The sequence below is a fragment of the Caretta caretta genome, chromosome 9, assembly GCF_965140235.1.
Source record: "Caretta caretta isolate rCarCar2 chromosome 9, rCarCar1.hap1, whole genome shotgun sequence".
In the NCBI taxonomy this organism is placed as follows: Eukaryota; Metazoa; Chordata; order Testudines; family Cheloniidae; genus Caretta; species Caretta caretta.
In genome coordinates this window covers 47413639-47440971 of record NC_134214.1, presented here as the reverse complement: position 1 = coordinate 47440971, position 27333 = coordinate 47413639, and the positions used below count along the sequence as shown (strand labels likewise).

The 27333-nt window shown below is 42.7% G+C and overlaps 1 protein-coding gene across 4 annotated transcripts in view; it reads right to left on the bottom strand.

Annotated features, from left to right (window-relative positions):
• Positions 1-3789: 3789 nt before the first annotated feature.
• Positions 3790-27333, bottom strand: part of WDR33 (WD repeat domain 33) — a 98623-nt gene continuing 75079 nt past the window's right edge. The window contains exons 8-22 of one of the 4 annotated variants that reach the window (XM_048865114.2): positions 24454-24580; positions 23814-23968; positions 23605-23683; positions 22917-23027; positions 22024-22118; positions 21092-21178; positions 20647-20786; positions 20254-20406; positions 18717-19775; positions 15642-15744; positions 14934-15384; positions 10825-10991; positions 10616-10708; positions 6304-6489; positions 3790-5210 (exon numbers count right to left, since the gene is read on the bottom strand). In XM_048865114.2, coding sequence (XP_048721071.1) covers positions 4981-5210; positions 6304-6489; positions 10616-10708; positions 10825-10991; positions 14934-15384; positions 15642-15744; positions 18717-19775; positions 20254-20406; positions 20647-20786; positions 21092-21178; positions 22024-22118; positions 22917-23027; positions 23605-23683; positions 23814-23968; positions 24454-24580 — 3236 coding nt within the window. In that variant the 3' untranslated portion in view covers positions 3790-4980. Of the gene's footprint in view, positions 5211-6303; positions 6490-10615; positions 10709-10824; positions 10992-12510; positions 14840-14933; positions 15385-15641; positions 15745-18716; positions 19776-20253; positions 20407-20646; positions 20787-21091; positions 21179-22023; positions 22119-22916; positions 23028-23604; positions 23684-23813; positions 23969-24453; positions 24581-27333 lie in introns of those variants that run through there. The other 3 variants (XM_075132256.1, XM_048865116.2, XM_048865117.2) reach the window with 3 other exon arrangements.

Here is a 27333-nt window from a genome sequence, read left to right as displayed (position 1 = left end):
GCAAGCCGGGTCTTTTTTCCCAGATCAGAAGATCACCATAGGGGACATCAAAATGCCCATTGTGATCCTTGGAGACACCGTTTACCCTTTAATGCTGGGGATCATGAAACCCTACAGAGGGAGCCTTGACAGCCGCAAGGAGTGGTTCAACAACAGGCTGAGCTGGTGCAGAATGACACTGGAGTGTGCTTTTGGCCATTTAAAGGGTTGCTGGCGCTCTCTGTATGGGAAGCTGGACCTGGCCGATGACAGCATCCCTGCAGTTATATCAGCGTGCTGTACCCTCCATAACATTTGTGAAGGGAAGGGTGAACAATTCACGCAGACGTGGAACTCTGAGGGTCAACACCACCTGGAGGCTGAATTTGAACAGCCAGAGAGCAGGGCTATTACAGGGGCCCAGCATGGGACTGCAAGGAATAGGTATGCCTTGAGGGAGCAATTTGAGGCTGAAAGCAACCAGTAATGGCTGGTGCCCTGAATGGGAGTAAAGTGCAGGGGTTCCAAGGTTAGTAGGAATCTCTGGTTGCTATGCTGACTTGCAGTGCCTGTTTCTTTCCTGGGCTAAAGTATCTTTTACTTTATGCAATAATAAAGAATGTTTTCAAAGCCAAAAAATCCGTTTATTGAAAAGAAACAACTGCTTGGGAAACAGAAAGGGCAAGGGGATGGGGTGGGGAACGGTACAATCACAGATTTGCCTATGTCCTGTTATCATCCTCGGCCTCCCTGTCTGGAGGGCCGTGCAATGAGTGCTGCACTTCAGGATGGCTATACTGCATGGTGATGGGGGTTGAGTGCAGTGGGTAAGGGTCGTAGTTTTCAGGGCTGGGTGGTGAAGCTACAGGTGTTGGAGACAGCTGGTGGTGATGATAACCCGGATGTTGGGGAAAGTGGGTTGGAGGTGACATGGGGCACAAGGGAAAGAGTTTTGGGAAAAGGGCTACAGGGGCAGGGGGGAATGGTAGTGCTCTGCCTGCATGGCTATGAGCGCCTGGATAGAGTCCGCTTGGCGCTCCATTATGCTTATCAGCCGATCTGTGCTTTGCTGTCGGAGCACTGCGTTTTTGTGCCGGCGCTCTTCATTCTGCTGGTGGACCCTTCTTTCACTGTCCCGCCGCTCTTGCACTGTTTGATTTTCATTATTTGAATGCTGCATTACTTCATGCAATATGTCTTCCTTGCTTCTATGTGGCCTCTTTCTGATTCTTTGGAGTCTTTCGGTCGGTGATAACACAGACGGCTGAGATCTCAAGGTTGCATCTGTAAAGGCAAAATGCAACACTTAACAGAGGCAGCATTGTTCACACCAGGCAGAGCAATGATTCCCCCATATTTAAGGACAAGTACAGTCTACACAATAGCATAATTTGCCCGTCCCAAAGCGAACGCACATAACCCACGGGAGCCCCGAAATGGTGAGTAAGCACAGGGTCAGGCGTGACTGATTGTTTCACGGCTGTACTGTCTTCTGTGTTTCTGTGTCTTGGGGAGAGCCAACAGCAGCAGGGGACCCCTATACTAAACGCTGTCCCCACATTTTCCACAGGAGTTCGTCCTGGAAGATATCTTGCTGCTGAGGGTGACCTGGGAAGCAAGGAAGGGTCTTCTACTGCAATGCAGCTTCCACCCTGGCCCATATGCCGCTTCCCTGTGTGCAGCAATGGTCTCCCTGCCCCTCACGTCACAGTGGCACAGTCAAGTTGTCCCAGTAAGGCTAAGGACCACAGTGGCTCTCCCGAGAAACCAGCGCAAGCGCATTGTCTAAGTTCTGGATGAGACCTTTGAAGAGATCACTAGGGCCGATTACCACAATGTGAGAGCGCACATCAACACCCTATTCTGCATCTAGGCATGCATGCTGCCCTAACCCTCCATGCCCCAAGAGCCCACACCGAATAACTTCTTCCCAAAATAAAAGCTGCTTACCGGGAACCTCCTCTGGTGTTTGTCCTTCCCCAAGCACTGGCTGCCGCAACTGGCTACCTTCCTCCTGGCTTGAGAACAGCTACTGGCTGCATGCATCTAGGGATTCCAGGGTGTCTTCCTCGGCCTCAGTACCCTTGCTCCCACTTTGCTTCTCCTCCTGCTGCCTGGGCTCTGAAGTGTCCATGGTGGTCCTCGGAATGGAGGTGGGGTCGCCCCCAAGTATCGTGTCCAGCAGGGGCAGCACAGGAATGGCTGCCTCCTGGGCTTTGTGGTAGGCATTCAGCAGCTCCTTCACTTTAATCCTGCACTGCAGTGCATCCAGGTCATGGCCCCTTTCCATCATGTCCCTTGATATCTGCCCAAAGGTATTGTAATTCCTACACCTGGTGTGCAGCTGGGACTGGACAGCTTCCTCCCCCCAAACACTGATGAGGTCCAGCACCTTGCCACTGCTTCATACTGGGGATTGCCTGGCATGTGGAGACATGGTCACCTGGAAGATTTGCTGAGAGCACTCCATGCCTGGCTGACCAAACAGGAAGGGGATTTTCAAAATTCCCAGAAAATTTTAAGGGTGGGTCTGATGGTTGGTCACCTGAGGGCAGGGCAGTAGAGTTCAAAGTGATGACCAGAGCGGCTAGAACAGGCACTGTGGGACACTTCTGGAGGCCGATCAGAGCACACTAACAGACCCAGGGCGTCCACCCTGGCACCACAGCGCTCCAGCGGGGGCACACAAAACTTATTCCACACGCTGAGGTGGAGTACCAGGAGCACTCTAGCCGGGGAGTCGGAGAGCTCTACGTGCCTGGGTAATGTGGACAGGTAGTGAGCTAGTGCACCCAGGGCTAATTTTATGCGCTCTAACTCGCAAGTGTAGCCACGCCCTGAGTTTCTCTTTTCTTCTAGCTGTTTGAATTCCAGTATTTATCTTCCGCATTATTACATCCTAACACAACTAGGATCTGCTTTGAGCTACAGAAATTAATTTACACAGATAAGCAAGAACCTTCATCAGAAGTCCCCATATAAAAATTTAACCTTTTCTTTCAAGCAAGAAGCCACTAGCCTGTATCAAGTGTGTCTCAGAAGAGTCTGCTAAACTGTTCTGTGCATGTCATTTCCTTAGGGCCACTTCTCTCTTCGGCCATAGTATAATAAACTTTATAAGCTTACTACTTTAAACATTCTGGAGCATTTCTTATGTCACTGTATTTGCAATAAAACAATTAGGCAGTGTTCCTATTCACTACCATGTGACTCAGTCCAAACCATTCTGTACAATAGAAGCATATATCTGAAGACTACAGCTGCTGAGAGCAGGAATGTGAAGATCATAGCAATTCTCCATTATCCATGCTTTGGTCTGTTTAAATAGAGTTCCTACAAATATCTCAAACCTTTCTTATACATAACCCAATTAGACCATGGTAGATGGCTTGGCAAAATGAGTGGGTGAAGGAGTGGCTGCCACAGCCCACACTCACATAGCAAGGATCAATTTACTCTTTCCTTAAGATTCCTTAAACAAGCTCCTTCCACGCTACACTTGCTTTTCCTTAATGTACTATTTACCCTAGATGGAACTGTTGATGAAGAGGCTTGTAAAAAAAAATTACTAATGGTATTTTGATCATCTTTTTCATATTTGCACTATCAACCACCTCCCACACTTGATCTTGTTTCTTAATGCTATGGGTGGGAAGCTTGATCCCAGGAAGAGGCTAGCTCTAGGTAATACTAATTTCTTAAATGAGGTTTAGGGTTTACTTAGGTAGCTATCTTAGAAATACTTTAGACAGACATCCTGGTGGATGAAGCCAGATAATCTCATATGTTATGGTGATAACTGAAACACCATAATTTGTAAACAACTTTATTATGAAATGCAAATAATTCAATGGAATAAACAATTAATTGTAATGTTGCAGTGGCACTAAACAAAATCCTGTGGAGAATACTAAAAAAAAAAATTCTTTAAAATCAGGGTGGCTCAATGGTTTGCCCTTTATAAATGTTCAGAATGCACCAGCTTGTAGTTTAGTGGCCATTCCTCATTTCTCTGCAGCGTGTTGTGTACTACAGTTCTGTAAAAAATTAAATACATCCCTGTTAATCAAGCTGCTGAATTTCTATCGCTTATGGTATAAAATTAATGCCATGGAGAACAAAGGACAGATCCCTTTGCAAGGCTTGAATCAATGAGGGTTAGCAGGAGCAGATGAAGACTGAATGTGCAAACTGTATTAGGACTCTTGCTCATATGATCTATAGTTCAAAAGAAGCTTTTCACAGCATTCCACATATGTCCTTTAAGGAAGGTAGGAGAGGGAGCATTGGTGTGGTTTGGGGTTTTTTGTGTGTGTATGTATGTATGCACTGGACTCAACTTCATCACAACAGATAACATTATTTAATAGCACATGAATGTTGCTAAAGGTGTAAAAATAAAAATTCTCAAAACATGATAAACCCCAAACTGATTGTATTAAGGCATTAGGAACTGAACTGTAGAGACTTCTAGAGCTAGTCCTATGGTGCCATGTACTTGACACATGGACATTCTATGGAAGATGGGGGGTTTTGTAGTTTCGTTGAGAGTAAAGATAAAGAATCACACACTGCACTGATTTTTTTTGTTAATTTTTGCGCAAATTACATTCTGTATTCATACAAAAACAACTTTTTTTCTGACAAACTGTACATATAGAAACAAGTTTCCATCTGGATGTGAACTGAAATCTGTGGAGGTGCTCCATGTCTCACAACACTAAAAAAAATTCCAGCTTTTATCTTTACAAAACAATGCAGGTAAAAGGTGAGGAGAAAGAGGTGGAGAGGATGAAATAGAAAGCCAGCTACCATGTTGCTGCTAGCAGCAGTCGCTTGATCTTAGGAGAAGATCCTTGTTAGGAACTAATGCACATTCAGTTATCCCAGTTAAGAGTCCAGATTTGCGGAGTTGCAGCAGTACTTTCTCTTGAGTCCACAATAGGTGTCTATTTAAATACTGTCCAATAAGGAGTGGGAATCATCCAATCATAGCCTCTTTTATCGGCCCCTTCCACCACCCCTGGATGCTCCTCGCCTTGACTGGCCAGAGTTCATGTTACTTCCTCTTCCCCAATTACTTCCACTCCTCCCTCCTCTGGAAGGGTTACTGCCTCCTGCAGGGCCTCCAAAACCTTCATCTCTGTGGAATCCATCATGATGGTCTCCCTCCAAAGAGCTAGACCTCCCAGACTTTGGCACTCTCTGTGAAGGTCCTGAGCTTCCTCGTCCTAAAATGGGAGAACATTTAGTTTTAGATTTTATCGTTTACCCATCCCTCTCAGGCTTTTGAGGGTTGCCCCAGGCTTAGACAAGTGTTTGGGCTCAATTCCCCTATGATACAATCCCTCAGATTATACAGAATGTGAAATTTGACATACTGGTCTCCAATTTTACATCTCTTCCCTCAGCACATAATTTTTCCTACCACATACAGATTTCATATCAATATGACAGTCCTTGAGAGGGGCAGCTAACAAGGCAATTCCTCTGGAGCTAAAGTACTGCCATACCTCATTGATCAGCAAGGACCTTGTTAAATAAGAGAACACTGGGAAATGGAGTGCACAGGCTCATAAACACTTGAGAGACCCTGAATAAAAGTATTCAAATCCAGATTCTCTCACTTGGCAGCAGTCCTATTTTGACCCGGTTTTGCACACTTCTCATTCTAAATAGGGTGTTGCCTAAACCCAGTAACAGCATCTGTTCAACCATTCGGGATGGTAATGAAGGGAATTAGAGTAGTGTCCCTGAAAGAGGTTTATCCTTCTTTAGCCAGTTCTGAGAGGGTGCAGTTGAGAGATACTATAGTCTACTGTGGGACGTAAGCATGACCTGCATCTTCTCCTGTTCCCAGGAAAGAGGACTGTCTGTTCCTCACAGCTCACTTTAGATATGACACCAAAGGCAAGAGAAAAACAGGACTCTTTCCCAAAACAGCAGGGGTAGTAATTTGAGGAAAAAATGCTTTGCCCACCTATCCCCTTAGCTAAGGCATAACTAAATATTTTTATTCCACTTTAACAAAAACTTTTGAGAGGCACAGCATGGTTGGTTCTGTACAAAACAGGAAAACATGATTCCTGTCTCAAAGCATTTACAACAGTGTTAGATAAATTCATCTTCAAATGACCTGCCCACCACAAGACTAATGGCAGCAGGGCCTGCATTTGAAAAGGCATTACTCAAATTTTCTTTATCAAACTAAACCTTAGTTCTGCTTTAGCACCTTGGCCTGCATGAGGAATTCTGCAGAAGTGCACTCTGTGAAAATAGTATAAAGCTATGTGAAGTTCTCAGTACCAGTTAGTTATCCCTTACCTTTGCCTCTCTCCTCTGGAGGTGCACCTGGAGCTTCCATTTCTCTGTGATCAGATGTCCCTGGTCCATCGTGCCAGGGACGTTTGCGTGGTGGCAGTGAGGCCATGTCCATACCCTGAAGTGAGGAAGAACGCTCTCGGCTGGCGGGAGACTGTCCATCATGAGGAGGGTGATCCTGACGGGAACCTGACCAGGAGGAGAAAAGACAAAGTCATGAGTAACATGCAGCTGATGGGCACAAGGAATCTAACATTCTTCCTCTGTGTAAAAAGAGACCAAAATAAATGTATATGCTTTCTACATTCTTTAGCAATTTCACACATGGCAAGGAATCTCTCTTACTGCCCTTGTTCAGAAAACACATGAACCAGTTCTTAACTTTTCAGAGTATCTGCTCTTTAAGGTGCACATATATACCTCTGTTCAATATTTCTAAAGATACCCCAAGAAAAAAATATATAATTAACAGACAAATAACTGCATCTTTATAGATGAATGAATGTATGAGTAGAAGGAAAGATAAACGTGTGCTGTCATAGAACACCAGACTAGTTGCAATTTCATATTTGTGGCAGAAAGACCAGGTGGTAGGAAACATGTGATGTGAAGTGAGCACATAAACTGAATTTAAACAAATGAGGGAATCAGGTTGAAAAGGAAGATTCTAAGGGCATATCTTCGCTCCCAACGTTAAAGCACTGCTGTGTAGTTGTGGCACAGTGCTAGGAGAAAGCGCTCCCAGCGCTTTAAAAAAACCCACCTTCACGAGGGGAGTTAGGTACCCGTGCTGGGAGCATGGCTCCCAGCGCTGGTGCATTGTCTACACTGGCACCTTACAGCGCTGAAACTTGCAGCGCTCAGGGGGATGTTTTTTCACACCCCTGAGCGAGAAAGTTGCAGCGCTGTAAAGTGCCAGTGTAGATAAGGCCTAAGGCAGAAGAGGCAGTGGACAGGCTTAAAAATATTCCTTTCAAAAGAAAACATCCTCAAATTTTAAAGAGGCAAAAATCAAGCACTGCTCAAGTCAGGACAGAACGCTCCAGAATGCCATTCTGGCACTTTTTTAGGGAGCTGGAATGATGTTCTGGTACTTCAGATAGTTGTAAAGTAAACCAATAATTATTCATGCTAAAAATATTGGAAAATAACCGCTAAAGCATGTGATGTTGTGGCTTGTCAAAATCATGTGTTCTGGCACTTCTTTTTTTAGGATTTGAGCACTGAAATCCAGGTGTGCAACTTTTCCTTCACTTGAGATTTGTATCATGATTTTTCCATTAGTTTTCTATGAAGTTCCAGTTGCAAGTTTCAACCTCATCGTGAATCCCCATTCATATTTTTTTGTTTAATCAACACTACCACCAATTCTGAAGCCAATAAACTGTCTACCATCATTGCAGCTGATAAACATTATCCAGTGGATAGGGAAGGTACCCCCAGTGATCCAGCTTCAGAAAAAGATTATCCTAGTATTAATACATGCCCAAAACATATGATCTGACAAAAAGACAAATGCACCAGCCATTCTATAACTGAATGAGGTCTAAAAGGATGATTGTGACAGGCAATATGGAATGGGCTCTATTGTAATGACTGGAAGATAGTTAATGTAACACCAATATTTAAGAAGGGCTCTAGAGGTGATCCTGGCAATTACAGACTGGTAAGTCTAACGTCAGTACCGGGCAAATTAGTTGAAACAATTTTATTCTTTACTGTCAGACACAAAGAAGAGCATAAATTGTTGTGCAAAAGTCAACATGGTTTCTGTAAAGGGAGATCATGTCTTACTAATCTAATAGAGTTCTTTGAGGGGGTCAACAAACATGTGGACAAGGGGGATCCAGTGGACACAGTGTACTTGGATTTCCAGAAAGCCTTTGACACCCTCACCAAAGGTTCTTATGTAAATTAAGTTGTCATGGGATAAGAGGGAAGATCCTTTCATGGATTGAGAACTGGTTAAAAGACAGGGAACAAAGGATAGGAATAAATGGTAAATTTTCGGAACGGAGAGGGGTAACTAGTGGTGTTCCCCAAGGGTCAGTCCTAGGACCAATCCTATTCAACTTATTCATAAATGATCTGGAGAAAGGGGTAAACAGTGAGGTGGCAAAGTTTGCAGACGATACTAAACTGCTCAAAATAGTTAAGACCAAAGCAGACTGTGAAGAACTTCAAAAAGATCTCATAAAACTAAGTGATTGGGCAACAAAATGGCAAATGAAATTTAATGTGGATAAATGTAAAGTAATGCACATTGGGAAAAATAACCCCAACTATATATACAGTATGATGGGAGCTAATTTAGCTACAAGAAAAGGAGTACTTGTGGCACCTTAGAGACTAACCAATTTATTTGAGCATGAGCTTTCGTGAGCTACAGCTCACTTCATCGGATGCATACCGTGGAAACCGCAGTAGACATTATATACACACAGAGACCATGAAACAATACCCCCTCCCACCACACTGTCCTGCTGGTAATAGCTTATCTAAAGTGATCATCAAGTTGGGCCATTTCCAGCACAAATCCAGGTTTTCTCACCCTCCGCCCCCCCCCCCCCCCCAACTCACTCTCCTGCTGGTAATAGCCCATCCAAAGTGACCACTCTCTTCACAATGTGTATGATAATCAAGGTGGGTCATTTCCAGCACAAATCCAGGTTCTCTCACTCCCTCACCCCCCTCCAAAAACCACACACACAAACTCACTCTCCTGCTGGTAATAGCTTATCAAAAGTGACCACTCTCCCTACAATGTGCATGATAATCAAGGTGGGCCATTTCCAGCACAAATCCAGGTTCTCACCCCCCCACCCCTATACACACACAAACTCACTCTCCTGCTGGTAACAGCTTATCTAAAGTGATCATTAAGTTGGGCCATTTCCAGCACAAATCCAGGTTTTCTCACCCTCCGCCCCCCCCACAAACTCACTCTCCTGCTGGTAATAGCCCATCCAAAGTGACCACTCTCTTCACAATGTGTATGATAATCAAGGTGGGCCATTTCCTGCACAAATCCAGGTTCTCTCACCCCCTCACCCCCCTCCAAAAACCACACACACAAACTCAATCTGAAACCTGTCAATTTAGCTGCAACTAATCAGGAGAAAGATCTTGGAGTCACCATGGATAGTTCTGTGAAGATGTCCACGCAGTGTGCAGCAGCAGTCAAAAAAGCAAATGGGATGTTAGGAATCATTAAAAAAGGGATAGAGAATAAGACGGAGAATATCTTATTGCCCTTATATAAATCCATGGTATGCCCACATCTTGAATACTGTGTACAGATGTGGTCCCCTCATCTCAAAAAAGACATACTGGCATTAGAAAAGGTTCAGAAAAGGGCAACTAAAATGATTAGGGGTTTGGAACGGGTCCCATATGAGGAAAGATTAAAGAGGCTAGGACTTTTCAGCTTGGAAAAGAGGAGACTAAGAGGGGGGATATGATAGAGGTATATAAAATCATGAGTGGTGTGGAGAAAGTGAGTAAGGAAAAGTTATTTACTTGTTCCCATAATGTAAGAACTAGGGGCCACCAAATGAAATTAATGGGTAGCAGGTTTAAAACAAATAAAAGGAAGTTCTTCTTCACTCAGCGCACAGTCAACCTGTGGAACTCCTTGCCTGAGGAGGTTGTGAAGGCTAGGACTATCATAGGGTTTAAAAGAGAACTGGATAAATTCATGGGGATTAAAAGTCCATTAATGGGTATTAGCCAGGATGGGTAAGGAATGGTGTCCCTAGCTTCTGTTTGTCAGAGGGTGGAGATGGATGACAGGGGAGAGATCACTTGATCATTACCTGTTAGGTTCACTCCCTCTGGGGCACCTGGCATTGGCCACTGTCGGTAGACAGGATACGGGGCTGGATGGACCTTTGGTCTGACCCAGTATGGCCATTATGATGTTCTTATGTACTTCAAACTAAACTCAGAACTCAAGGGACAGAGGGAGGCCAAGTTCAGTCTTTGATGGGACAGCTGCATATAGAGTCCATTACATGTTGAATAACTTTGGAAAACAGAAAAAGTAGCATCGTGTTGCTAATGGGGAAGGACTGAAGGAGAATGATCAGCAGAATGAGAGATGATAGAACTGTTCTGTAAATTCCTGCTTTAAGTAACAGCTACATAAGAGTAGTTACCAGCCATTTTCTAAAGACAGTGTCTAAAGATTTCCATCACTGGAAATGATGATTGGATATTTTTCCAGTTCAAACAAATTAATTAAAGATAGTTCTACAGCCTGTGTTATACAGGAGGTCAGACTAGACAATCACAATGGTAATACCCCAGTTTTCACCTGGTTCTCTGTTTCCATCCCAGGATTCTGGTTTCCGCCCTCCTTCAAAGCGGGGAAACTCATCTGGAGTGGGAAGTAGACCCTTTCGGCCTCCTGCAAAGTAAGAAACATAGGACATGAGACACTGTACTCATTAACTATATTAACAACTTCTGCGCTATCATCACTGACTTTCACATGGGTTTCAGTTTGGAAGAATGTTCACTTACCTCTTGGAGTACCTCGACCTCGCCCCCGACCACCATGATCTCTTCCTCTTGAGTTCTCATCTGACGAGTTAAAATTATCTTCTGGCCCAAAGTCTTCCGGACCAGGAAAACTATCCCTTCCCCTGGGTCCCCGCCCCTCATGTCTTGAGGGTGCTCCTCTTCTAAAGCTGCAAGAAAGAACACGGTACAAACGTGGTTTTTATGCAGAATTTAATCACTAATGAACTAAAGGGTCATTTTCAATTTAATAATTAAACTTGTGTCTGAAATGTTTACCTACTATTGTTACAACACCTATAATTATTAGCACTGGAAGAGATTAGTTGGGAAAAAAAAACTTCTTGTTTACTTTGTGCTTATTCATTTTCATTGTTTCCCCTCTTCAATTTCCTCCTGTTGTTTGTTCAGACTTTCACATAGGAACAAGGGAGAGAAAAACACTGGACTAGACTTCAGGTAGACATTGTCCATTTAATGAAAAATGAAAGGTTAGGGAGGGATGGTGGGTGTGGGTAAGGAGTGTTTCAAGTTCAGGGCCCCCCCCCCCTTTTTTTTTCTATCTGGGATAAGTGAAATTCCTAAAAATGTGATGTGCTGGCACTTGTATTTTTTTAAAAAGCCATTTCCTTAGTAATGAAACCACAAGTAAAAATACAAGTAACAAGAGAGAGTCATTCCATGGCTAGACAGAAGAATTTTAATTCCTGAATTTTACTCAATTTGGTTTCTTCGGCTGGCATAAAATTATCTTAAATTTATACAGCACCTTTTATCCCAAAGGGTCTCTGTAAGATTTACAAATTTAGCAACTGATTCTGGAGTGCAGCCACCTCTGTGGTGATGGCAACTGTTTAACAGTGCATAGCAATATACTGCAACATGAAGAACAGTTTATTCAGTTGAAATACTGGGGGATTTAGCCTGGCAGAATATAGTTATCCAAAATCATTTTGGTCAGGGCAGTGAAGTAACACTTCCTTGTAAGACGTACCAGGGGATCTTTAATGACCTGATGTGATCAGGACTTTGGTTTACATCTTATCTTAAAGAAGCACAATCACCATGCTGAGATATTAATTCAAAATTTCTTCAGAGAGAAGAGTGTCTCCTACTGCACCACTTCTTGTGGAATCTAGAGAGTCTTATCTAGACACTAGATAATTTTGCAAAAACAATGAGGAGTACTTGTGGCACCTTAGAGACTAACAAATTTATTTGAGCATAAGTTTTCGTGGGCTACAGCCCACTTCATCAGACGCATGGAGTGGAAATTTTGGTATTTACAACTCCTGGAATGTATGTAAAACACTGTGTCCTTGCACAAAGGTGTTTGTAATGTTTCGCACGTCTAAGTACAATTCCAACAGAGTGCACCAGCTCAGTTTGTTGTAACTGTTTCAGTGCACACCAGCTTAGAATAGCTTCTGTACCAGCATAAATGAAAAGTTTAGGTGGTGCAGCTACTCTAGGTTCAATTAGTGCTCACACTGCAGTTCCACAATACTCCTGGCCACCCTACTGTGACTGCTCTGACAACTCAGAGCATTGTCTCTGTCCACTGGTTCACACCCTTCCACCCCATCCCAATTCCATACCAGCCAAACTGCAGCAGAGGTGGTACTCAGACTGTCTTGGCTTTGTGCAACATCCCCTTCCCCCATCTCATTAAAGACACAGTGCATCCTATTACAAGCAAAGCTTTAAATACTTTTATTTAGGATTTTAACAACAGTAACCTTATAATTACAAATTTAAATATTTGTAACAGTAGTCATAACACAATACAATATTTTTGAACTTGGTGATACATTTTTTTTAAATTAACACAATAGATCTCCACCTGCAGGAAAAGACAAACACAATACAGAGATGAGGAAGCTGTGCCTGGATAGGTACAGCAGTGGTTGAAGGGAGTGCTGCGCATGGACAATGAACTATTTTACAGTAATTTAGATTATTAGGGCAGACAAACTGAACAGTTTCAGGAACAAATGGTTCCATAACATTTAGCAATACTATTTAACCTTGGAACAGCACAGTTCTCTAATGTAGACCAATCCTAAGTGTTCTTTAGAGGGTCTCCCATTTAAATACTGACTAGGTTGTCTGAAGCTGTTTAGCTTGTGAGTTCCTGTGATCACAAGACAAGGTCCTATGACAACCAGGATCAATGCCTTACTTCCTGTTTTTCAAGCAATTTAATGGCCAAAGAATTCAGTTTGGAGTTCTATCATCACTATGCTGGACACAGTCATAGCCCTTAATTTGGGCTCATAAACACCCTTTTTCAAATCACAGTCACATATGAAACCCTGACTGGTGTAAGGCTCAGTTTCTGTTTGACAAGTCTCAAATCTTCTTTCATGAGACACAGGAACTTAATTTACAGAACTACACACTGTGCAAAATAACAGGAAAAAAATAGGCAAGTCTCTGCAGCAGAAGCATCATGTTGATGTGCACAAGTGGAGTAGGAACAGGACAAGGATGAAAGGACAGAAAATCAGAGAGAGAGAGAGAGAGAGAGAGAGAGAGAGAGAGAGAAACACATACATACCACTCATACATAATCAAACCAATTATGGTGTTTAAACTCAAAACTAAGTGGAATGAGTGGTTTGGAATTCTTGGGATCACCCCATAAAATCTCCAGTATTTAATGTCTATTTCATCCCTTCACTTGCTCAAATAATTTAAGTTTGCTAATCATAATACTTCTTACAGTTCTATGATGATTGTCTCTAACCAATCTATCTGTAAAACTGCTCTCTTATTTTGATCCCTGGTACTGTGACAATAGAACCTTTCCCACTTCAAAGGTCAAACTTACAGGTCTGCAGTTTCCTGGACTCTTCTCTTGAGGCCTTTTTAAAATCAGAATGACACATTAGCTTCTTCCCAGTTCCCCGACCTTACTTCCAACAAAGGGTTAAAAAACCCCAGCTACAACTATAGTTTAATTTAGTCTGCTGCCTCTTTCAGAATTCTGTGATTTAGACCATTCAGCTCTGGAGTTCTCTGTTTTTAGTTACTCTAATTTATCTTTAAAGGTGTTCAGAGGTTACCTTTGTTTAATTATTGTTCATTTCTTTTCATACTCCTCACACAATAGGAAGGTACATCTTACAAGTTAGGTAGCAAGTAGCTAAAGGGAGAGATGTATAGATGTAAAGTAAAAGGAATCTAAGAAAATTATTTAAAAAGCCAACTAAAAGAGAGGATTGTACATTATGTGAAGAAAACAATAAGTTTTTACAAATATATATATGTGTATATATACATATGCAGTAGGTTAATGAGAGGTTTAAATCCTGGAAGCCAAATTCTGCTCTCAATTACACTAATGTAAATGTGGAGTAACTTCAATGTCAGTGAACTTCACAGACGTTTAAGGAGTTACTCCATATTTAGTGATTAACTAGAAGCAAAACTTTTCCCTTTGAGGTTTACTCAGGGCAACTTGGTGAGTGATGAGATGACTATTGCTAGGAAACTAGATTATTTCTGTTTGTGTTTTTCAACTGGTAGTGAGAAAGAAATATGTCAGAAAGCGAAATAAGACTTCTAAGAGCAAAAACATGAGAAAATAGTCTTGATAGTCCAACAGAGGGCGTATCCATGCCCCTTGTACTTGATAGTAGGCTCACTGTTCCTGCTCCCTAACTGTATATTACATCTCACTCAGATATACTCTGTACTCATGCTGTAGTTTGTGATTGGAGGCAAAGTATCAATCTCCATATCTAGTGTTCAAAAGTTTGTCGCTTTAATATGGAAATCTCTGACTTTCCAGTTTCCTGTTCACTCTTGTCAATATGATCTCAAATCTTCGGCCTGCATCACCCGATCTTCTCTACAGATTTCCTCCCTTCTCTTTACTTACTGTATACAGGCACTGAAGCTGTTGTGTGCAATGACCTTTTTCAAGTTCTCTTCTATTACTGAATGATTTTATGGACTCTATACTCAGGTACATTAGAGTTTTCATTTCCTTATTGGTTTCCAGTTTATAAATCTGAAATAGATAGACTCCTTATGAAAAGGAAACCAGGCAGGAAGATCCCCTCCAGTTACCTTTACCCAAAAGCACCGAATGAACTTGTTCTTACCTTTCATCCCGTCTTCCCCGGAATCTTGCATCCTCAGGTTCTCGTGGATATCTCTCATCAGAGGGTCTCCGTCCTTCCCAAGGCCCAGGAGGGCCACGATTTGGGCCCCCTCCCTCAAAGTCCCTGTGATCAGGGGGAAAGGGGGGCCCTGGGCCACCTCGTCTCCATTTCTCATCTTGTAGCAGTGGGCCACCTCGCCCCTCAAATTCACGCAACCGGTGGCCAAATCGCTTGTCTGGATGAAAATCATCTGGTCGATCAAAATCATCATGAAAATCTGGGTGAGGTCCTCGTCTATCAGGCAGGCCCCTGTTGTCCCTACCATCACCCCACTCCTGGCCACCTCGGAATGGCCCTCTCTCAGGACCATGATCTGGACCACCACTGTTTTGGTCATGCCTTCTTTCTGAGAGAGGGCCCATGTGATGGTTTGGTGGGCCACGGTTGTCACCTGAAGTGAAAGACACAGCAGATTTCTGTAATGTTTTCTAAAAACAGTCTAGGGAACTTTTTGGTTTTTACAATTCTATGAAAACATACATTGAAACACTAAGTAATTTGTTGGGAGGTTTTCCACCATATTCTTGCCAGTCCTGAGCATAATCCCCATGTGTATCTATCCCACATGCTGTGTTAGGGCCTCATACATCTAGAGGCACCTCACTAGATGTGACTCTCTTTGGAGGGTTACTTAAGATGTTTAGTTACCTTTATTAGGACCAGGTCCTTGGTTGTGAGGGGCGAGACGGCCTTGTCCTCCCTGCTGCCCCAGTCCTGGTATCAATGGTGGGGGACCTGGGTTCTGTCCTTCCTGCAAAACACAAGAGGCCATGTGGTTTCCATGTATCATACACAATATTAACTCTCAAAATTACAGCAAGAAGGCAGTAACAAATTTGATAAATGTTACATACACAGTGGACATCTTCATATATCTCCAAATGCTAAATACAGAAACATTCATAGATCTTGTAACCATTTGATTCTAATATCCAATATCTTCAAGTAATCAAATGGAGCTACTTGTAAAGTAAAGTGTGCTACTCAATGTGAATACCCGGGTGTGGGAGGGGGGATAATGAGTGAGAATGTATATACAGTATTTATACCTTCTACTGGTTTGAAAGGTAATTTAAAACTGAAATTTTCTTTAAAGCAGACATAAAAACATGTTCCAGGTTCAAAGTATTCAACCATTTAAAGCAGTAACAGTGTATTTACATTAAAATGTATTAACAAAACATCACTGACAGTGTTGTAATAATTGAAAGTGTCATCACTGACACACCAACTCAAAGAGGCACCAGACCCCGCCAGAACAGATGCAAAACCTATAGATATATTTCTGCTGCTACAATGATCAATACCCTCCACAACACACCTTTCGAGATCCCTGGGTCCTACACATGCCTATCACAACATGTGATATACCTCATCCAGTACATCAAATGCCTAACAACAAATATGTGGATGAAACCAGACAATCACTATGCTCTCGAATAAACTTACACAGAAAAATGATAAAAGACAAAAACACCAGACAAACACTACCAGAGGGTGAACACTTTTCACAAAGCGATCACCTCATAACTGATGCCTCAGTCTTCATAATTAAAGAAAATCCACACAATACCTTCAAAAGACGAGCCTAGGGACTTAAATTCATAACTCTGCTAGACACTGAAAATCATGCACTGAACAGATACACAGGTTTTATGGCTCAATCTGTAACTGACTGACCCTCCTTTGTCCTATGACTGCAAAGGTATTAATTGCCCACTTTATGTTAACTGGTCCTCTGAAATGTGTTAAGCTTAATTTATCTCACCTCATATTGAGCTGTGATACTCTGGTTACCTTTTCCAGACCTGAAAAAGAGCTCTGGGAAGCTTGAAAGATTCTCTTCCACTCACAGAAGTTGGTTCAATAAAAGCTACTACCTCACCCACACGGTGTCTCTCATATCCTGGGACCAACACGGCTATATCAACAACGCAAACAATGTCTAACATTAACATTTCTGAACTTCTCAGTGCTTAACTATGCAATGTTAACTGTTTTTGGTATTTATTCATACTGAAACACACATGCACACATGACTCCGCTTATTAGCAACCCCTCGGAGGACAGCAAAAGATTGCCATTATTCGACAGTTGCTAATAAGCGAAAGTCAGGTTTGTGAGGTTGCATCCAGAGATGGAAGTGCTGGGACATGCTGATACTGGGCCCCAGGATATTCTACGGGCAGGGCTGCAGTGGGGAGGGGGCTGCTGCCCAGACACTGGAGCTTTCCATGGAGAGTGGGGATGCTGGGGGGTCACGGGGCTGTATAGTACCTCTTCCTATGTTCTCCAGGCTGCATCCTGGTATGACATCTGGGGCATGGGCTTGACTTGCCCCAGCACCCCTGCTCCACATGGAAAGCAGGCAACTTTGCAGGGCTGCCAGCTAGGGAAGCTGGGACACAGCTACAGCCTGCAACCCCCCACGCCCAAATATATATGACACAGATGTACATACACTTTTTTTTTTTTAAATTAACACAAATATATTTACACACTCTGGGTTTGATCCAGCACCCACTGAAGTTAGTGGAAAAACTCACATTAGTTTCAATGGGAATTGGATCAGGCCCTCTACTTGCATTTTTTCTCCTGCAAACCAGCAAAGCTTCAAAGCCCTGGAAGCTCTGGCTCCTTTATTGGTTTTACCTCCACTCCCACATATACATAAAGAAGTACATGTGACCTGTCTGTGGCAATAAAAAAATCACGTCACAGACTGTGAAATCGGGTGAGAGTGGCGGCTGCTGACCAGGTGCCCAGCTCCGAAAGCAGCACCGCCGCCAGCAGCAGCACAGAAGTAAGGGTGGCAATACCATGCAGCCACTGCTCTCCTGTTTCCCAGCTTTAGACAGTGCTGCCCCCAGCAGCAGCGGAGAAGTAAGGGTGACAATAACGCTACCCCTAATAGGCCTGTGACCGCCTTTTGGGTCAGGGCCCACAGTTTGAGAAACGCCGTGGAGAAAGCACACATTTTTCATGGGTTGATCACAGCATAAATGGCAAATTTCACAGATGTGTTACACATCTGCAAAATTTGCTATATATGATCAACCTGTGAAAAATGTGTGCTTTCTCTGCAATTTAACTAGACCTCCCCCCAACAATAATTCATAGGGGGATTCAGGAACAGGCACAGTGTTTCAGACGAGTTAATTTTTTTTAACTGAGCAGTAAATCCATGCCAGTTTAACATTTAAAAAGAAGCTGTTTACTCATATGAAGACAAGTAAAAATCTACAAAAAAGGTTTGTGAAAAACACCACACTCATTTCTCAGAAATGGCTAGATGGAAGTTTACAAAACTTTTCCTCAAAAAATGCACCTGTACATCTGAGAATAAGCATCAGAAATTTGCTTAATTCAACATTTCTGAATTCTTTTCTCGGAGGCTACCTGTTTTCAAGAGTTCAGAAGTTAAGACTCTTCTGTCTTAATTAGATAACGGATTTATTTTGAGATTAAATATTTTCTTGCCAGAATTTAATTCTACATCAGTATTAGTAATCCTTCCTTCTCTATACCTTTATTATTGCTGTTTCAAGCTATGTAACTGGTTTTCATTTACTCATAGGTACTGGTGCTTCATTATTTTTCAAGGGCACTTACCCTTTGGAACCCCACCTCTTGCTACTTAGGGTTCATACTGTGTAACTGTAATACTCAGCATATCATTCGTACATTCCTAACACTTTCAGCATTATGCTGCCTCAGACATACCTGACTGAATGGGACACGAGGCCCATCACCAAGCAGAGGGGTTTTCTGCTGCTGGAAAGGTAGAGGGCCTTGGGGAGGATGTGACCCCCTTGAAGGATTCTGCTGTCCCGGAGGTCCCGACGGTCCTTGCATACTTCCTTGAGGCCCAACTAAAGAGTTCTTTGGAGGCCCCTGCTGGCCTTGTGCACCTGGCGGCCCACGTAATTCCTGTGGAGGTCCTAACATTGAACCTTGAGGTGGGGGTCCCTGTAGGCCCCTCATCTCCTGGGGACCATGTCCGAGTAAACCACCCTGCATGTGAGGTCCTCTCATTTCTTGCGGATGACCCATCATCATCCCTTGTGGAGCAGGTCCCTGATTATCACGGGGCCCTGGTGGACCCTGCATCCCTCTTGGATTAAGTCCCATCAAAGGCCCTTGAGATATAGGGCCCTGCATCCCTTGAGATCCTGGACCTCCTTGCATTCCATGAGGAAGAGGCGGCCCTTGCATTCCTCTTGGACCAGGTGGCCCCTGCATTCCTTGACCACCAGGGGGACCTTGAGGACCTAAGTGACCTTGCGGCCCTAAATGAGTCTGAGACCCAGGTGGACCTTGTGGTCCTAAGTGACCCTGTGGGCCAGAATTACCCGGTGGACCTGGTGGCCCTTGAGGCCCCATGGGCCCATGAGGTCCAGGATGTCTCTGCATTCCTTGATGCCCATGTAGATCCTGAGGCCTTGGTAGTCCTTGTGGAGGTCCCTGGGGACCCGCAGGTCCTTGTGGTCCCATGAAGCCTTGTGGACCTCCAGATCCTTGATGTAATGGAGGACCTTGGGGTCCCATTTGTCCCTGGGGTCCTCCAGGTCTGAACTGTCCCTGTGGACCAGGGGGTCCCATTTGAGGCATATTCATTGGCATCTGCTGAGGTGGAATGGGCTGCTGAAATCCTTGAGGCATCTGCGACATTGGGCCTTGTCCTGGGAAAGGCTGGGGTCCATGCAGAGGGCCTCCTGGAGGTGGTGCCTGCTGCTGGACTTGCTCAGCTTGCTTTTGTGCAAGTCTCTCAATCTTCAGTTGCTGTCAGAAAACAAATACACATGTAAACAGGCTGCACATACATGTATGTAGAACTACTGGAAAGCAGACAATCATTTCACTCTTGGGAACAAGGGAATTCTGAAAAAAGCTTTAACACATTTAACCTGACTGATATATAGAGATCCAGTTAAAAAGAATGAGAACTCAACAGGATAAAGTTAACTGAAATGCTGCCAACTCATCATCAGTGTCACAATAAGCCAACCTCATAGTTTGGTGGTCAGGTTCAGTATTTACTTGACCTTATTTAATTTTCAATTTATTCCAGCAATGCTTTTAAGTATACTCACCACTGCTACTTTAACAATTTTTAATGAAGTGCACCATATATTTCACCTAACTTCTGCTTTATTCTCTACAGTGATTAATTCTGCTTTTCACCACTTCCTCTTGTTGTCTTTTACCCAAGCACACTCACTTGGTTGGTACTTGCTACAATTTCACTTTCCTTACATACCTCCAAGAGCTGAGGGTTGGTGTACTGAAGTGCTGCCATTTCCTGCTCGATCTCGGCTTGTGTTTTCTTTTTCTCCTCCAGTTTAATATCCTCCTTTCTGTCATTCATCAGCTCAGGTGGAGCAGGGATAGGGACCTTATTCTGCATCCAAGCCTATAAGGGAAGTGAAGATATAAAATCAAAATACCTACTATCTTAGATAGTAACCTGGGATTGGAGGGATTCAGTCAAATATTTTATTCTCAAGTGTTCATGAACTGGACTGGTGTATTATTCTACACTGGATACTGATCTATAGAAGTTAGAATTTGGAGTGTTGTATCAGGTACAGGCTATTGATTGTTGGGCTAAAATCAATTTAGTCTGATGTATCATTGTGTATCATGTTCTTACCTGTTGAAATTGTGCTGGGATTGGTTTCGCATAGGGCACTTTTTTCTGTGGCACTTTCTTTTGGTCCTTTTGCATCACCTCCTCCATTCCCCAGTCCAGCCCTGGGATTGTCATCTCAATTTCATTTGACTCATCTTTCCCTTGAACGCGAGGAGAAACAGCACAGTCAGCATATAAAGGAGGATGAAGAAATCTTGTTAGTTTTCTGAGTCTCTACTTAAACCAGGGGACCAGGAAACCCTGTTCATTTCCCTCTTAACATTGAAAACATGCTAGTACACAGAATGTCAGAGAAGTTCAATGTGAAAGAAATACATAGCTGTTTAGTGCATTTCACTTTCTCTCCCCTCAGGCCCCCATGACAGATGAGAAGTATGAAAAATAGCCAACCAGTAGCTGAATAGCTTACGAAAATGAGCCTGCATGCATCATTTCTCCCTCTTACCCATCTGCTCTTGTTCCATGGCTAGTTTCAGTTGCTCAGGTATTCCCATCCCAGGAATCACTGCAAGGCTGTTGGGTTCAAGGTCATCTAGAGGTGGAAAACAAACAGACTGATTTCAGCAAGGATTTTAGATCAGTAATGTCTTTCCTGGAAGTTTGATTCCTACATATTTCACAGATGCTGGGGCACACTTTATCTCACTCATGAACTGCAAGATATTAAAATATGACCTAGAAATTCAGAGATGGAAAACCACCCAAAAGACTACAACAAGCATCCTTTCAGCAAAGCTGCATCTGTGAAAGAGACTGGGGAAAGAAACATGTTTTCAAATACAATTCCCTGTTGTACTTTAATAAATATAGATAAAAGGAAAAATTCATGGGAAATTTTGATCTAAAAAAATTCTGGGACACAGTGTAATCAATTATCTGAATGAAAAAGACAAACCCATGGGACAGGAGGGGAGATGGGAACCCTGAAAGACTTGACATTGCCAAGAAAAAGCCTTAAAAGAGGGAAAAGACTTAAGGTAAAGGCATTTTGAGTCCAGTTCAATAATTTAAAAGATTTTCCTGTGCTCTGTAGCTCAGGATTGTGGGAGATCTTGAAGTCACATGCTGAAGTTTTCAGGAGGCAGAACAAACTGGGGAGTTTCCCAGAGGGGGAGCCAAACCTCCTTCCTGTGATTGACAGAGCTGGCCTTACCTCTTGGAGCTGCAGAACAAAAAAACCTCATTGTTGGAATGGGGACCTAGATATAATGGAGAATGAGAGAGCATCCCACTAAAAAAATCCTCATCTACCCAGTCACCAATGCTATTATATTTCATCATGTCACCCAGAAACTGGATTAGAGCTGTAGCTAAGGGCTCTGGGCTTGCTCCTAACACCAACCCTCCATTCTTCTGAATTCATGGCAATAGCCTTACCATATTCCACGCCATCCTCTGACATTCCTGGCAGCAGGTTCAGGTTGTAACGATCTCTCATTTTATCTCCAGGCCGATTTCGAGTCCAGAATTTGCTGTCAAAATAAAATAAGAGTGTGATATTAACTTGCTGAAAGTGTTGGGAGATTCATTATTTTTAGTTGCCATATTCTCTCTTCCTACTTTTGCATTTTATCACAATATCTTGATTTAGATTTCCAAGGCCTTATTCATCAGGCTCCTATTTGGACCTAAACATCAGGTATGATTAATTCTCACATTCCAATATGTTCAAAAACACTTAACAGATAGTGGCTGTGAGAACTTAAGAACTCTCTGTATTGACAGACTGGACACAAGACTGCCCATTCCTCTTCAACAGCCCTTGCTATTCTTAGCAGGTACTGATGGGCTATCGTTCTTGTGACATGCACTTCTGTGCAGATTCACTCCGCTTATAAAATATAACTGTTGCACCATTTACAGTGTTTCCATCCTAGAAGGTGAGCACCCCTGTGGGGTGGAGGGTGACATCTGATTAGCACAAGACAAGTGGATGGGGCAAGTGTTGAGGAAGCCTTAAGAAGAAATATTTTCTGTCAAAGACAACAGAAAAACCTCTCAAAAGTTCCATATGATATTTTTGTGACCATGGAGATTTGGTAGGACCTCAAATTTTAAAGTTTCCTCCAAGAGGAATGAGAGGCTAGACTTTAATTCCACCCTATGCTGTAAAAAATCAGTGCTTTTCCAAACAGAACACCTTAGTTTCTCTGCATCTTTGCTTTCTTAGCTGGTTCAATAGAAAGAACAACCCCAATCTATCTCAGACTTTTCCCCAGTTTTTAAACTATGTGTGCCCCTGAAATCTTTGTTTAAATACTTGAAAATACCTAGTATGATCATTTGAGCCGGAGCAGAGAATGTGTCCAAGAGGATGCCAAGCCAGACTCCAGATCATTCCCTCATGAGCCATTTCCATTCCGCCAACCTCTTTCTCCACCCTGAAACATCACACGGTTATCACACAGAAGAATATCCTACTACAAACCCAGTATGAGGTTTTTTTTTTTTTTTTTAATTATTTTGCTACTCAGTTGCTCATGGCTTTCTATACTATGCTCATTTTAGGCCTCAGTTATTTTTCACTCATTTAGATTTGCTGTTCTGGGACACTCAGTGGAGCAATGTCCAATTCTTAAAAAAAAACAAAAAACAAAACCATAGTTACAGCATCACCAGCAGATGCTTTAGGATAGGCTCGGAATTTCATCCCTTTCATTACCACCTTCATTAGACTGAAATGGAAACTCTTCTATAAGGATTAGAATCCGTACAACTAATTACATCTTCACAAACAGATTTTCATATAAATGTATCTCTGAGGAAAAATTAAAAGTAGAAATATATCCCCAAACTACCATGTTCAGGCACTCAAAGATATACACGAGGCAAGGCTGTATTATATATGCACATATAACAACAGAGATTCAAGTGGTGACAATATAAGTTATGTTTACCATAATGATATCTAACACTGCGTGAACTAAATTGCTCCATGTTGATGAAAAAGGTACTTACCCAACATGCCAGAACAACAAAGAACCATCAGACCCTCCACTGGCAAAAAGCCCTTCATGAACAGGGTGCCAGGCCACAGCTGAAATGCAAAAATTCACAATCAGGAATCGCTAGTGAATGTTAAACTGTACCTCAAAGCCTTGAAAATGTGTGCCTTTAATCCCAATTCACTCATAATGACGGTAGTATGAAATGGAGTTCATTCTGACCTGTGGCCTCTTTCTTGTGACCCCTGAAAACTTGGAGCTCTTCTTTCAGGTTTCGGATGTCAAAGAGCTTGCAGAGGTGGTCACGAGATGCTGTAAGCAGCCAATTCCCATTCAGGTTCAACTTTACCTCCATCACTGTGTTTTTATGAGCGTGTCTGGAAGTAGAGGTAGAACAAGACTAACTGGCTAGAAGTCAGACATCCTCAATAGAATAACTTATGTGCTTCTATACAGAGGGCCTGGGTCTAAGTTTTAAGGTTGGCCTTTTGCTCCCTGTACGTATAGGACCTAGAGGTACACACAGAGACATGTTTCTTATTATGATGATAGTAACTTCTGCTGGTTTATCAGGCATAAGTTTAACTAGGTACCAGCAGTATCTCAAGAGAACTTGGGTGACATGAGACTTGTGAACAAGTGGAAAGACAACTTACACCAGGAAGGGATAAACAAGGTCTTCAGATCAAATTATGTCTACCCTCTAGATTTCCTGACCCGTCTAGACGGCCTGCCCCTATCGCAACTGTTACGTATGGTTGAAGAGACCTGGTCCTAGAGGGGGGCAACTGAAAACAGAATAAAATAATCAAGAGTCCAAGCAGTTTTGCCCCTTCTGACCTAACCTCAGGTCATAACTTACAGCGTGGCAAGACTCTGGCCAGTTTTTGGATCCCAAAACTTGATAGGCTGTTGGCTGTCTTTGCTTCCTGACACAACCAATCCCTTTGTTGGATGCCAGTCAACACACTTCACATCTGCCCCATGCCCTGTTGGGAATACAAAGTTGCTCATTTAGGGATTTCAGAGAAAACTAAAAATTTCATGAAATCGCTTATGTAATTTGTGACCTAAAATCCTGTCTAGCCCAAAATATATATAATGGGATGAAAAAAACATTACAGAGCATGGCGTGACCTTAAAGTCCATAATGCTATTTAATGACAGTGCTATTTTTAGTTTTCTGTATTGCATTACATTTCTTCTTACAAATCACTTGAAATAGGTTCCTTCTCAGCTTTCACGGTCTTTATTAGAAAACACAAAGCAGATTCCATCTATTTAATAACTGAAGTTTCAACTGGGCATATTTTTAGCCTTTGGTCCTAAACCATTGTGTAATGTTATGTTAAACATCTCAGAAGTGTCTGCCTTGTAGTGGTAACGCAAAGTACATGGTTACATATTACTTTGCTTTTGCAACTTTTTTAGGAATAAAGGCTCTATATGAATGTAAGCTATTAACACCCACTCCTGAAGTAGTGTTCCAGCCCCCACAGGAAATGATAATAGGCAAAAGAAATTAGACCAGACTGACTGACTAGGATTTTTTTTTTTAACGTGTTAATTTGGTTTGTCAAAGTCCCTTACACCAGCCCATATAACAACTCCACATTTTCCTAGCACCAAATGAAGATAGGAAAAAAGAAAAACATATGCCATCACTTCCCTATCATTAGATTGGCTGACCTTGCTCATTTAGATAATCTGTATTGCTTAGGAAATATATTAACTCTTAAATCAGACAAGAAAATGTTCTCAACTGTTATTCACAGCAATATGGTGAGGTGTCTGGGTTGGAATATAGGAATTTGGAGGAAAAAATAAAAAGGAAAGAATTATACTTTCTACAATATCTCTCTCTGCCAGCCCACTTAGTGGACATGCCAACAGTAATGTTCAGTACCATAAGAGAGAGCATCTGGGTAGTTAGGGGAAAAGTGAGCATGTGCTTTCTGAAGGCAGCTAGCAACTTACTTTCTAAGCTTTACAATTATTCTAAGATATGTAAACCATTCTCACATCAGATGTATGAACTTTCTGATTTTTGTTGAACTGGACAGAATGAGCAGAGAAAATTTTCTTGACTCAAGAGGAATGGAGAAACCACCCTGGGGAGGAAATAGGGAACAGCTTTAATCACTATCTTGTCCAGACAAGGAACACTGCAGGAAAGAGCCTGACCCTCCCCCCTCACTCTCCCAGCAGACTGAATTGACCTTACAATTTATAGGGCCACAAGCAAGAGCACTGTCCTCAAGCTGCCAGAGCTGAGAATCTGGTCACAAGTTGCCCCTACTACCAGAGGGGAGTCTTGTGGTGATGGTTTCCTCCCCACCGGATTCTGCTGGGAGAGGCAAATGAGGCAACATCTCTTTGAATATTTTATGTCTAGATCTTAGGTCCCAGGTGAACTGCATTCTAAACAAGGGTTTAACTGGAACAGTCCACTCTGTCAGAACCCAGAAGGCCCATACTATATTGTAGCCAAAAGGGGCCATGCCACCCAGAGATGTGTGCCCTGGGTAATTGAGGCAACTCAGGGTGACCCTTGGTGGATAGTCTCATCCTTTAACCATCAGAATAAAAGAGGACTTCAGCTCCAGAGGCAAGGATAGGCTGGACACAGAGGACTTGGACCGAGGTAATGACTGCTGAATAGTTAATGCTGGGGAGATCATGTATTGTATGAAAACATGCTCACAGCAATGAGTTCAAATACACCATCACAGAACCCAGAAAATGCAGAAACATGCAGGCCAGCTCCAAATTTGCTTAGAGTTGGGTTGGCCTCTCTTGTTCCTAAAATAACCAGACTGAGGGGAGGTCTTCACTACCCGCCGGATTGGCGAGTAGTGATCAATCTATCGGGGATCGATTTATCACGTCTCATCTAGACGCGATAAATTGATCCCTGAATGCGCTCCTTGTCGACTCTGGAACTGCGAGAGGCGGAGTTGACAGGGGAGAGGCAGCAGTCGACTCACTGCCCTCCTCATGGCCAGGTAAGTCGACCTAAGATACGCCAACTTCAGCTACGCTATTCGACCCCCCCAACCAAGTGTAGACTAGGGCTGAGTGAAGTAGGAATACTAAAAAGAGACAAAGGGCTATTTTCTCTTTGGTCAGTAGGGCTTGGGATCCTGAAATCTGGATATGCGACTAATAAATTCACGCTTTTCTTTGAAGATTTCATATGCGTTAAGCCATTTTCAAAAAAAAATTTCCCTCAAAAGACACACAGACAAAGGCAGCTTTAGATGCAAGATCATCAGCTCAAGTTCATAGTCACAACACCTGGAAGGTGATAACATATGGCCATACTGTGGGAAAAAGCTTGGATAATACCACAAATAAGTCTTTAAAAAGAGGCTATATGACAGAAGGAACAAGCCTCAATATCTTCCTTAGATGCCAATTTCTGTAATCATCTTACTAAGGTCCTGGCCATATAAGCCATGTACCACAGAGAACCCAAAACACTAGTATGCGACTCTAATATGAGTAGCTTGTCCTGCCAATTCAACAGGCACTGGCCCTCAAGAAGAGATGGTTTTGGAGTATCACAGGAAAGTCAGAATCTTAGGGACGAAGAGAACCACATCAGCCTTATCCCTTGAGAGGGCATAAAGCCACCTGAAGGATCTAAGGGATTGCAGTTTCTTCTTGGAAGCAGTCCAATCCATGCCCAACATGTCCTGGACCAGAGGAATAACTGGGAAAAACTTTTAATGGCTAGTCA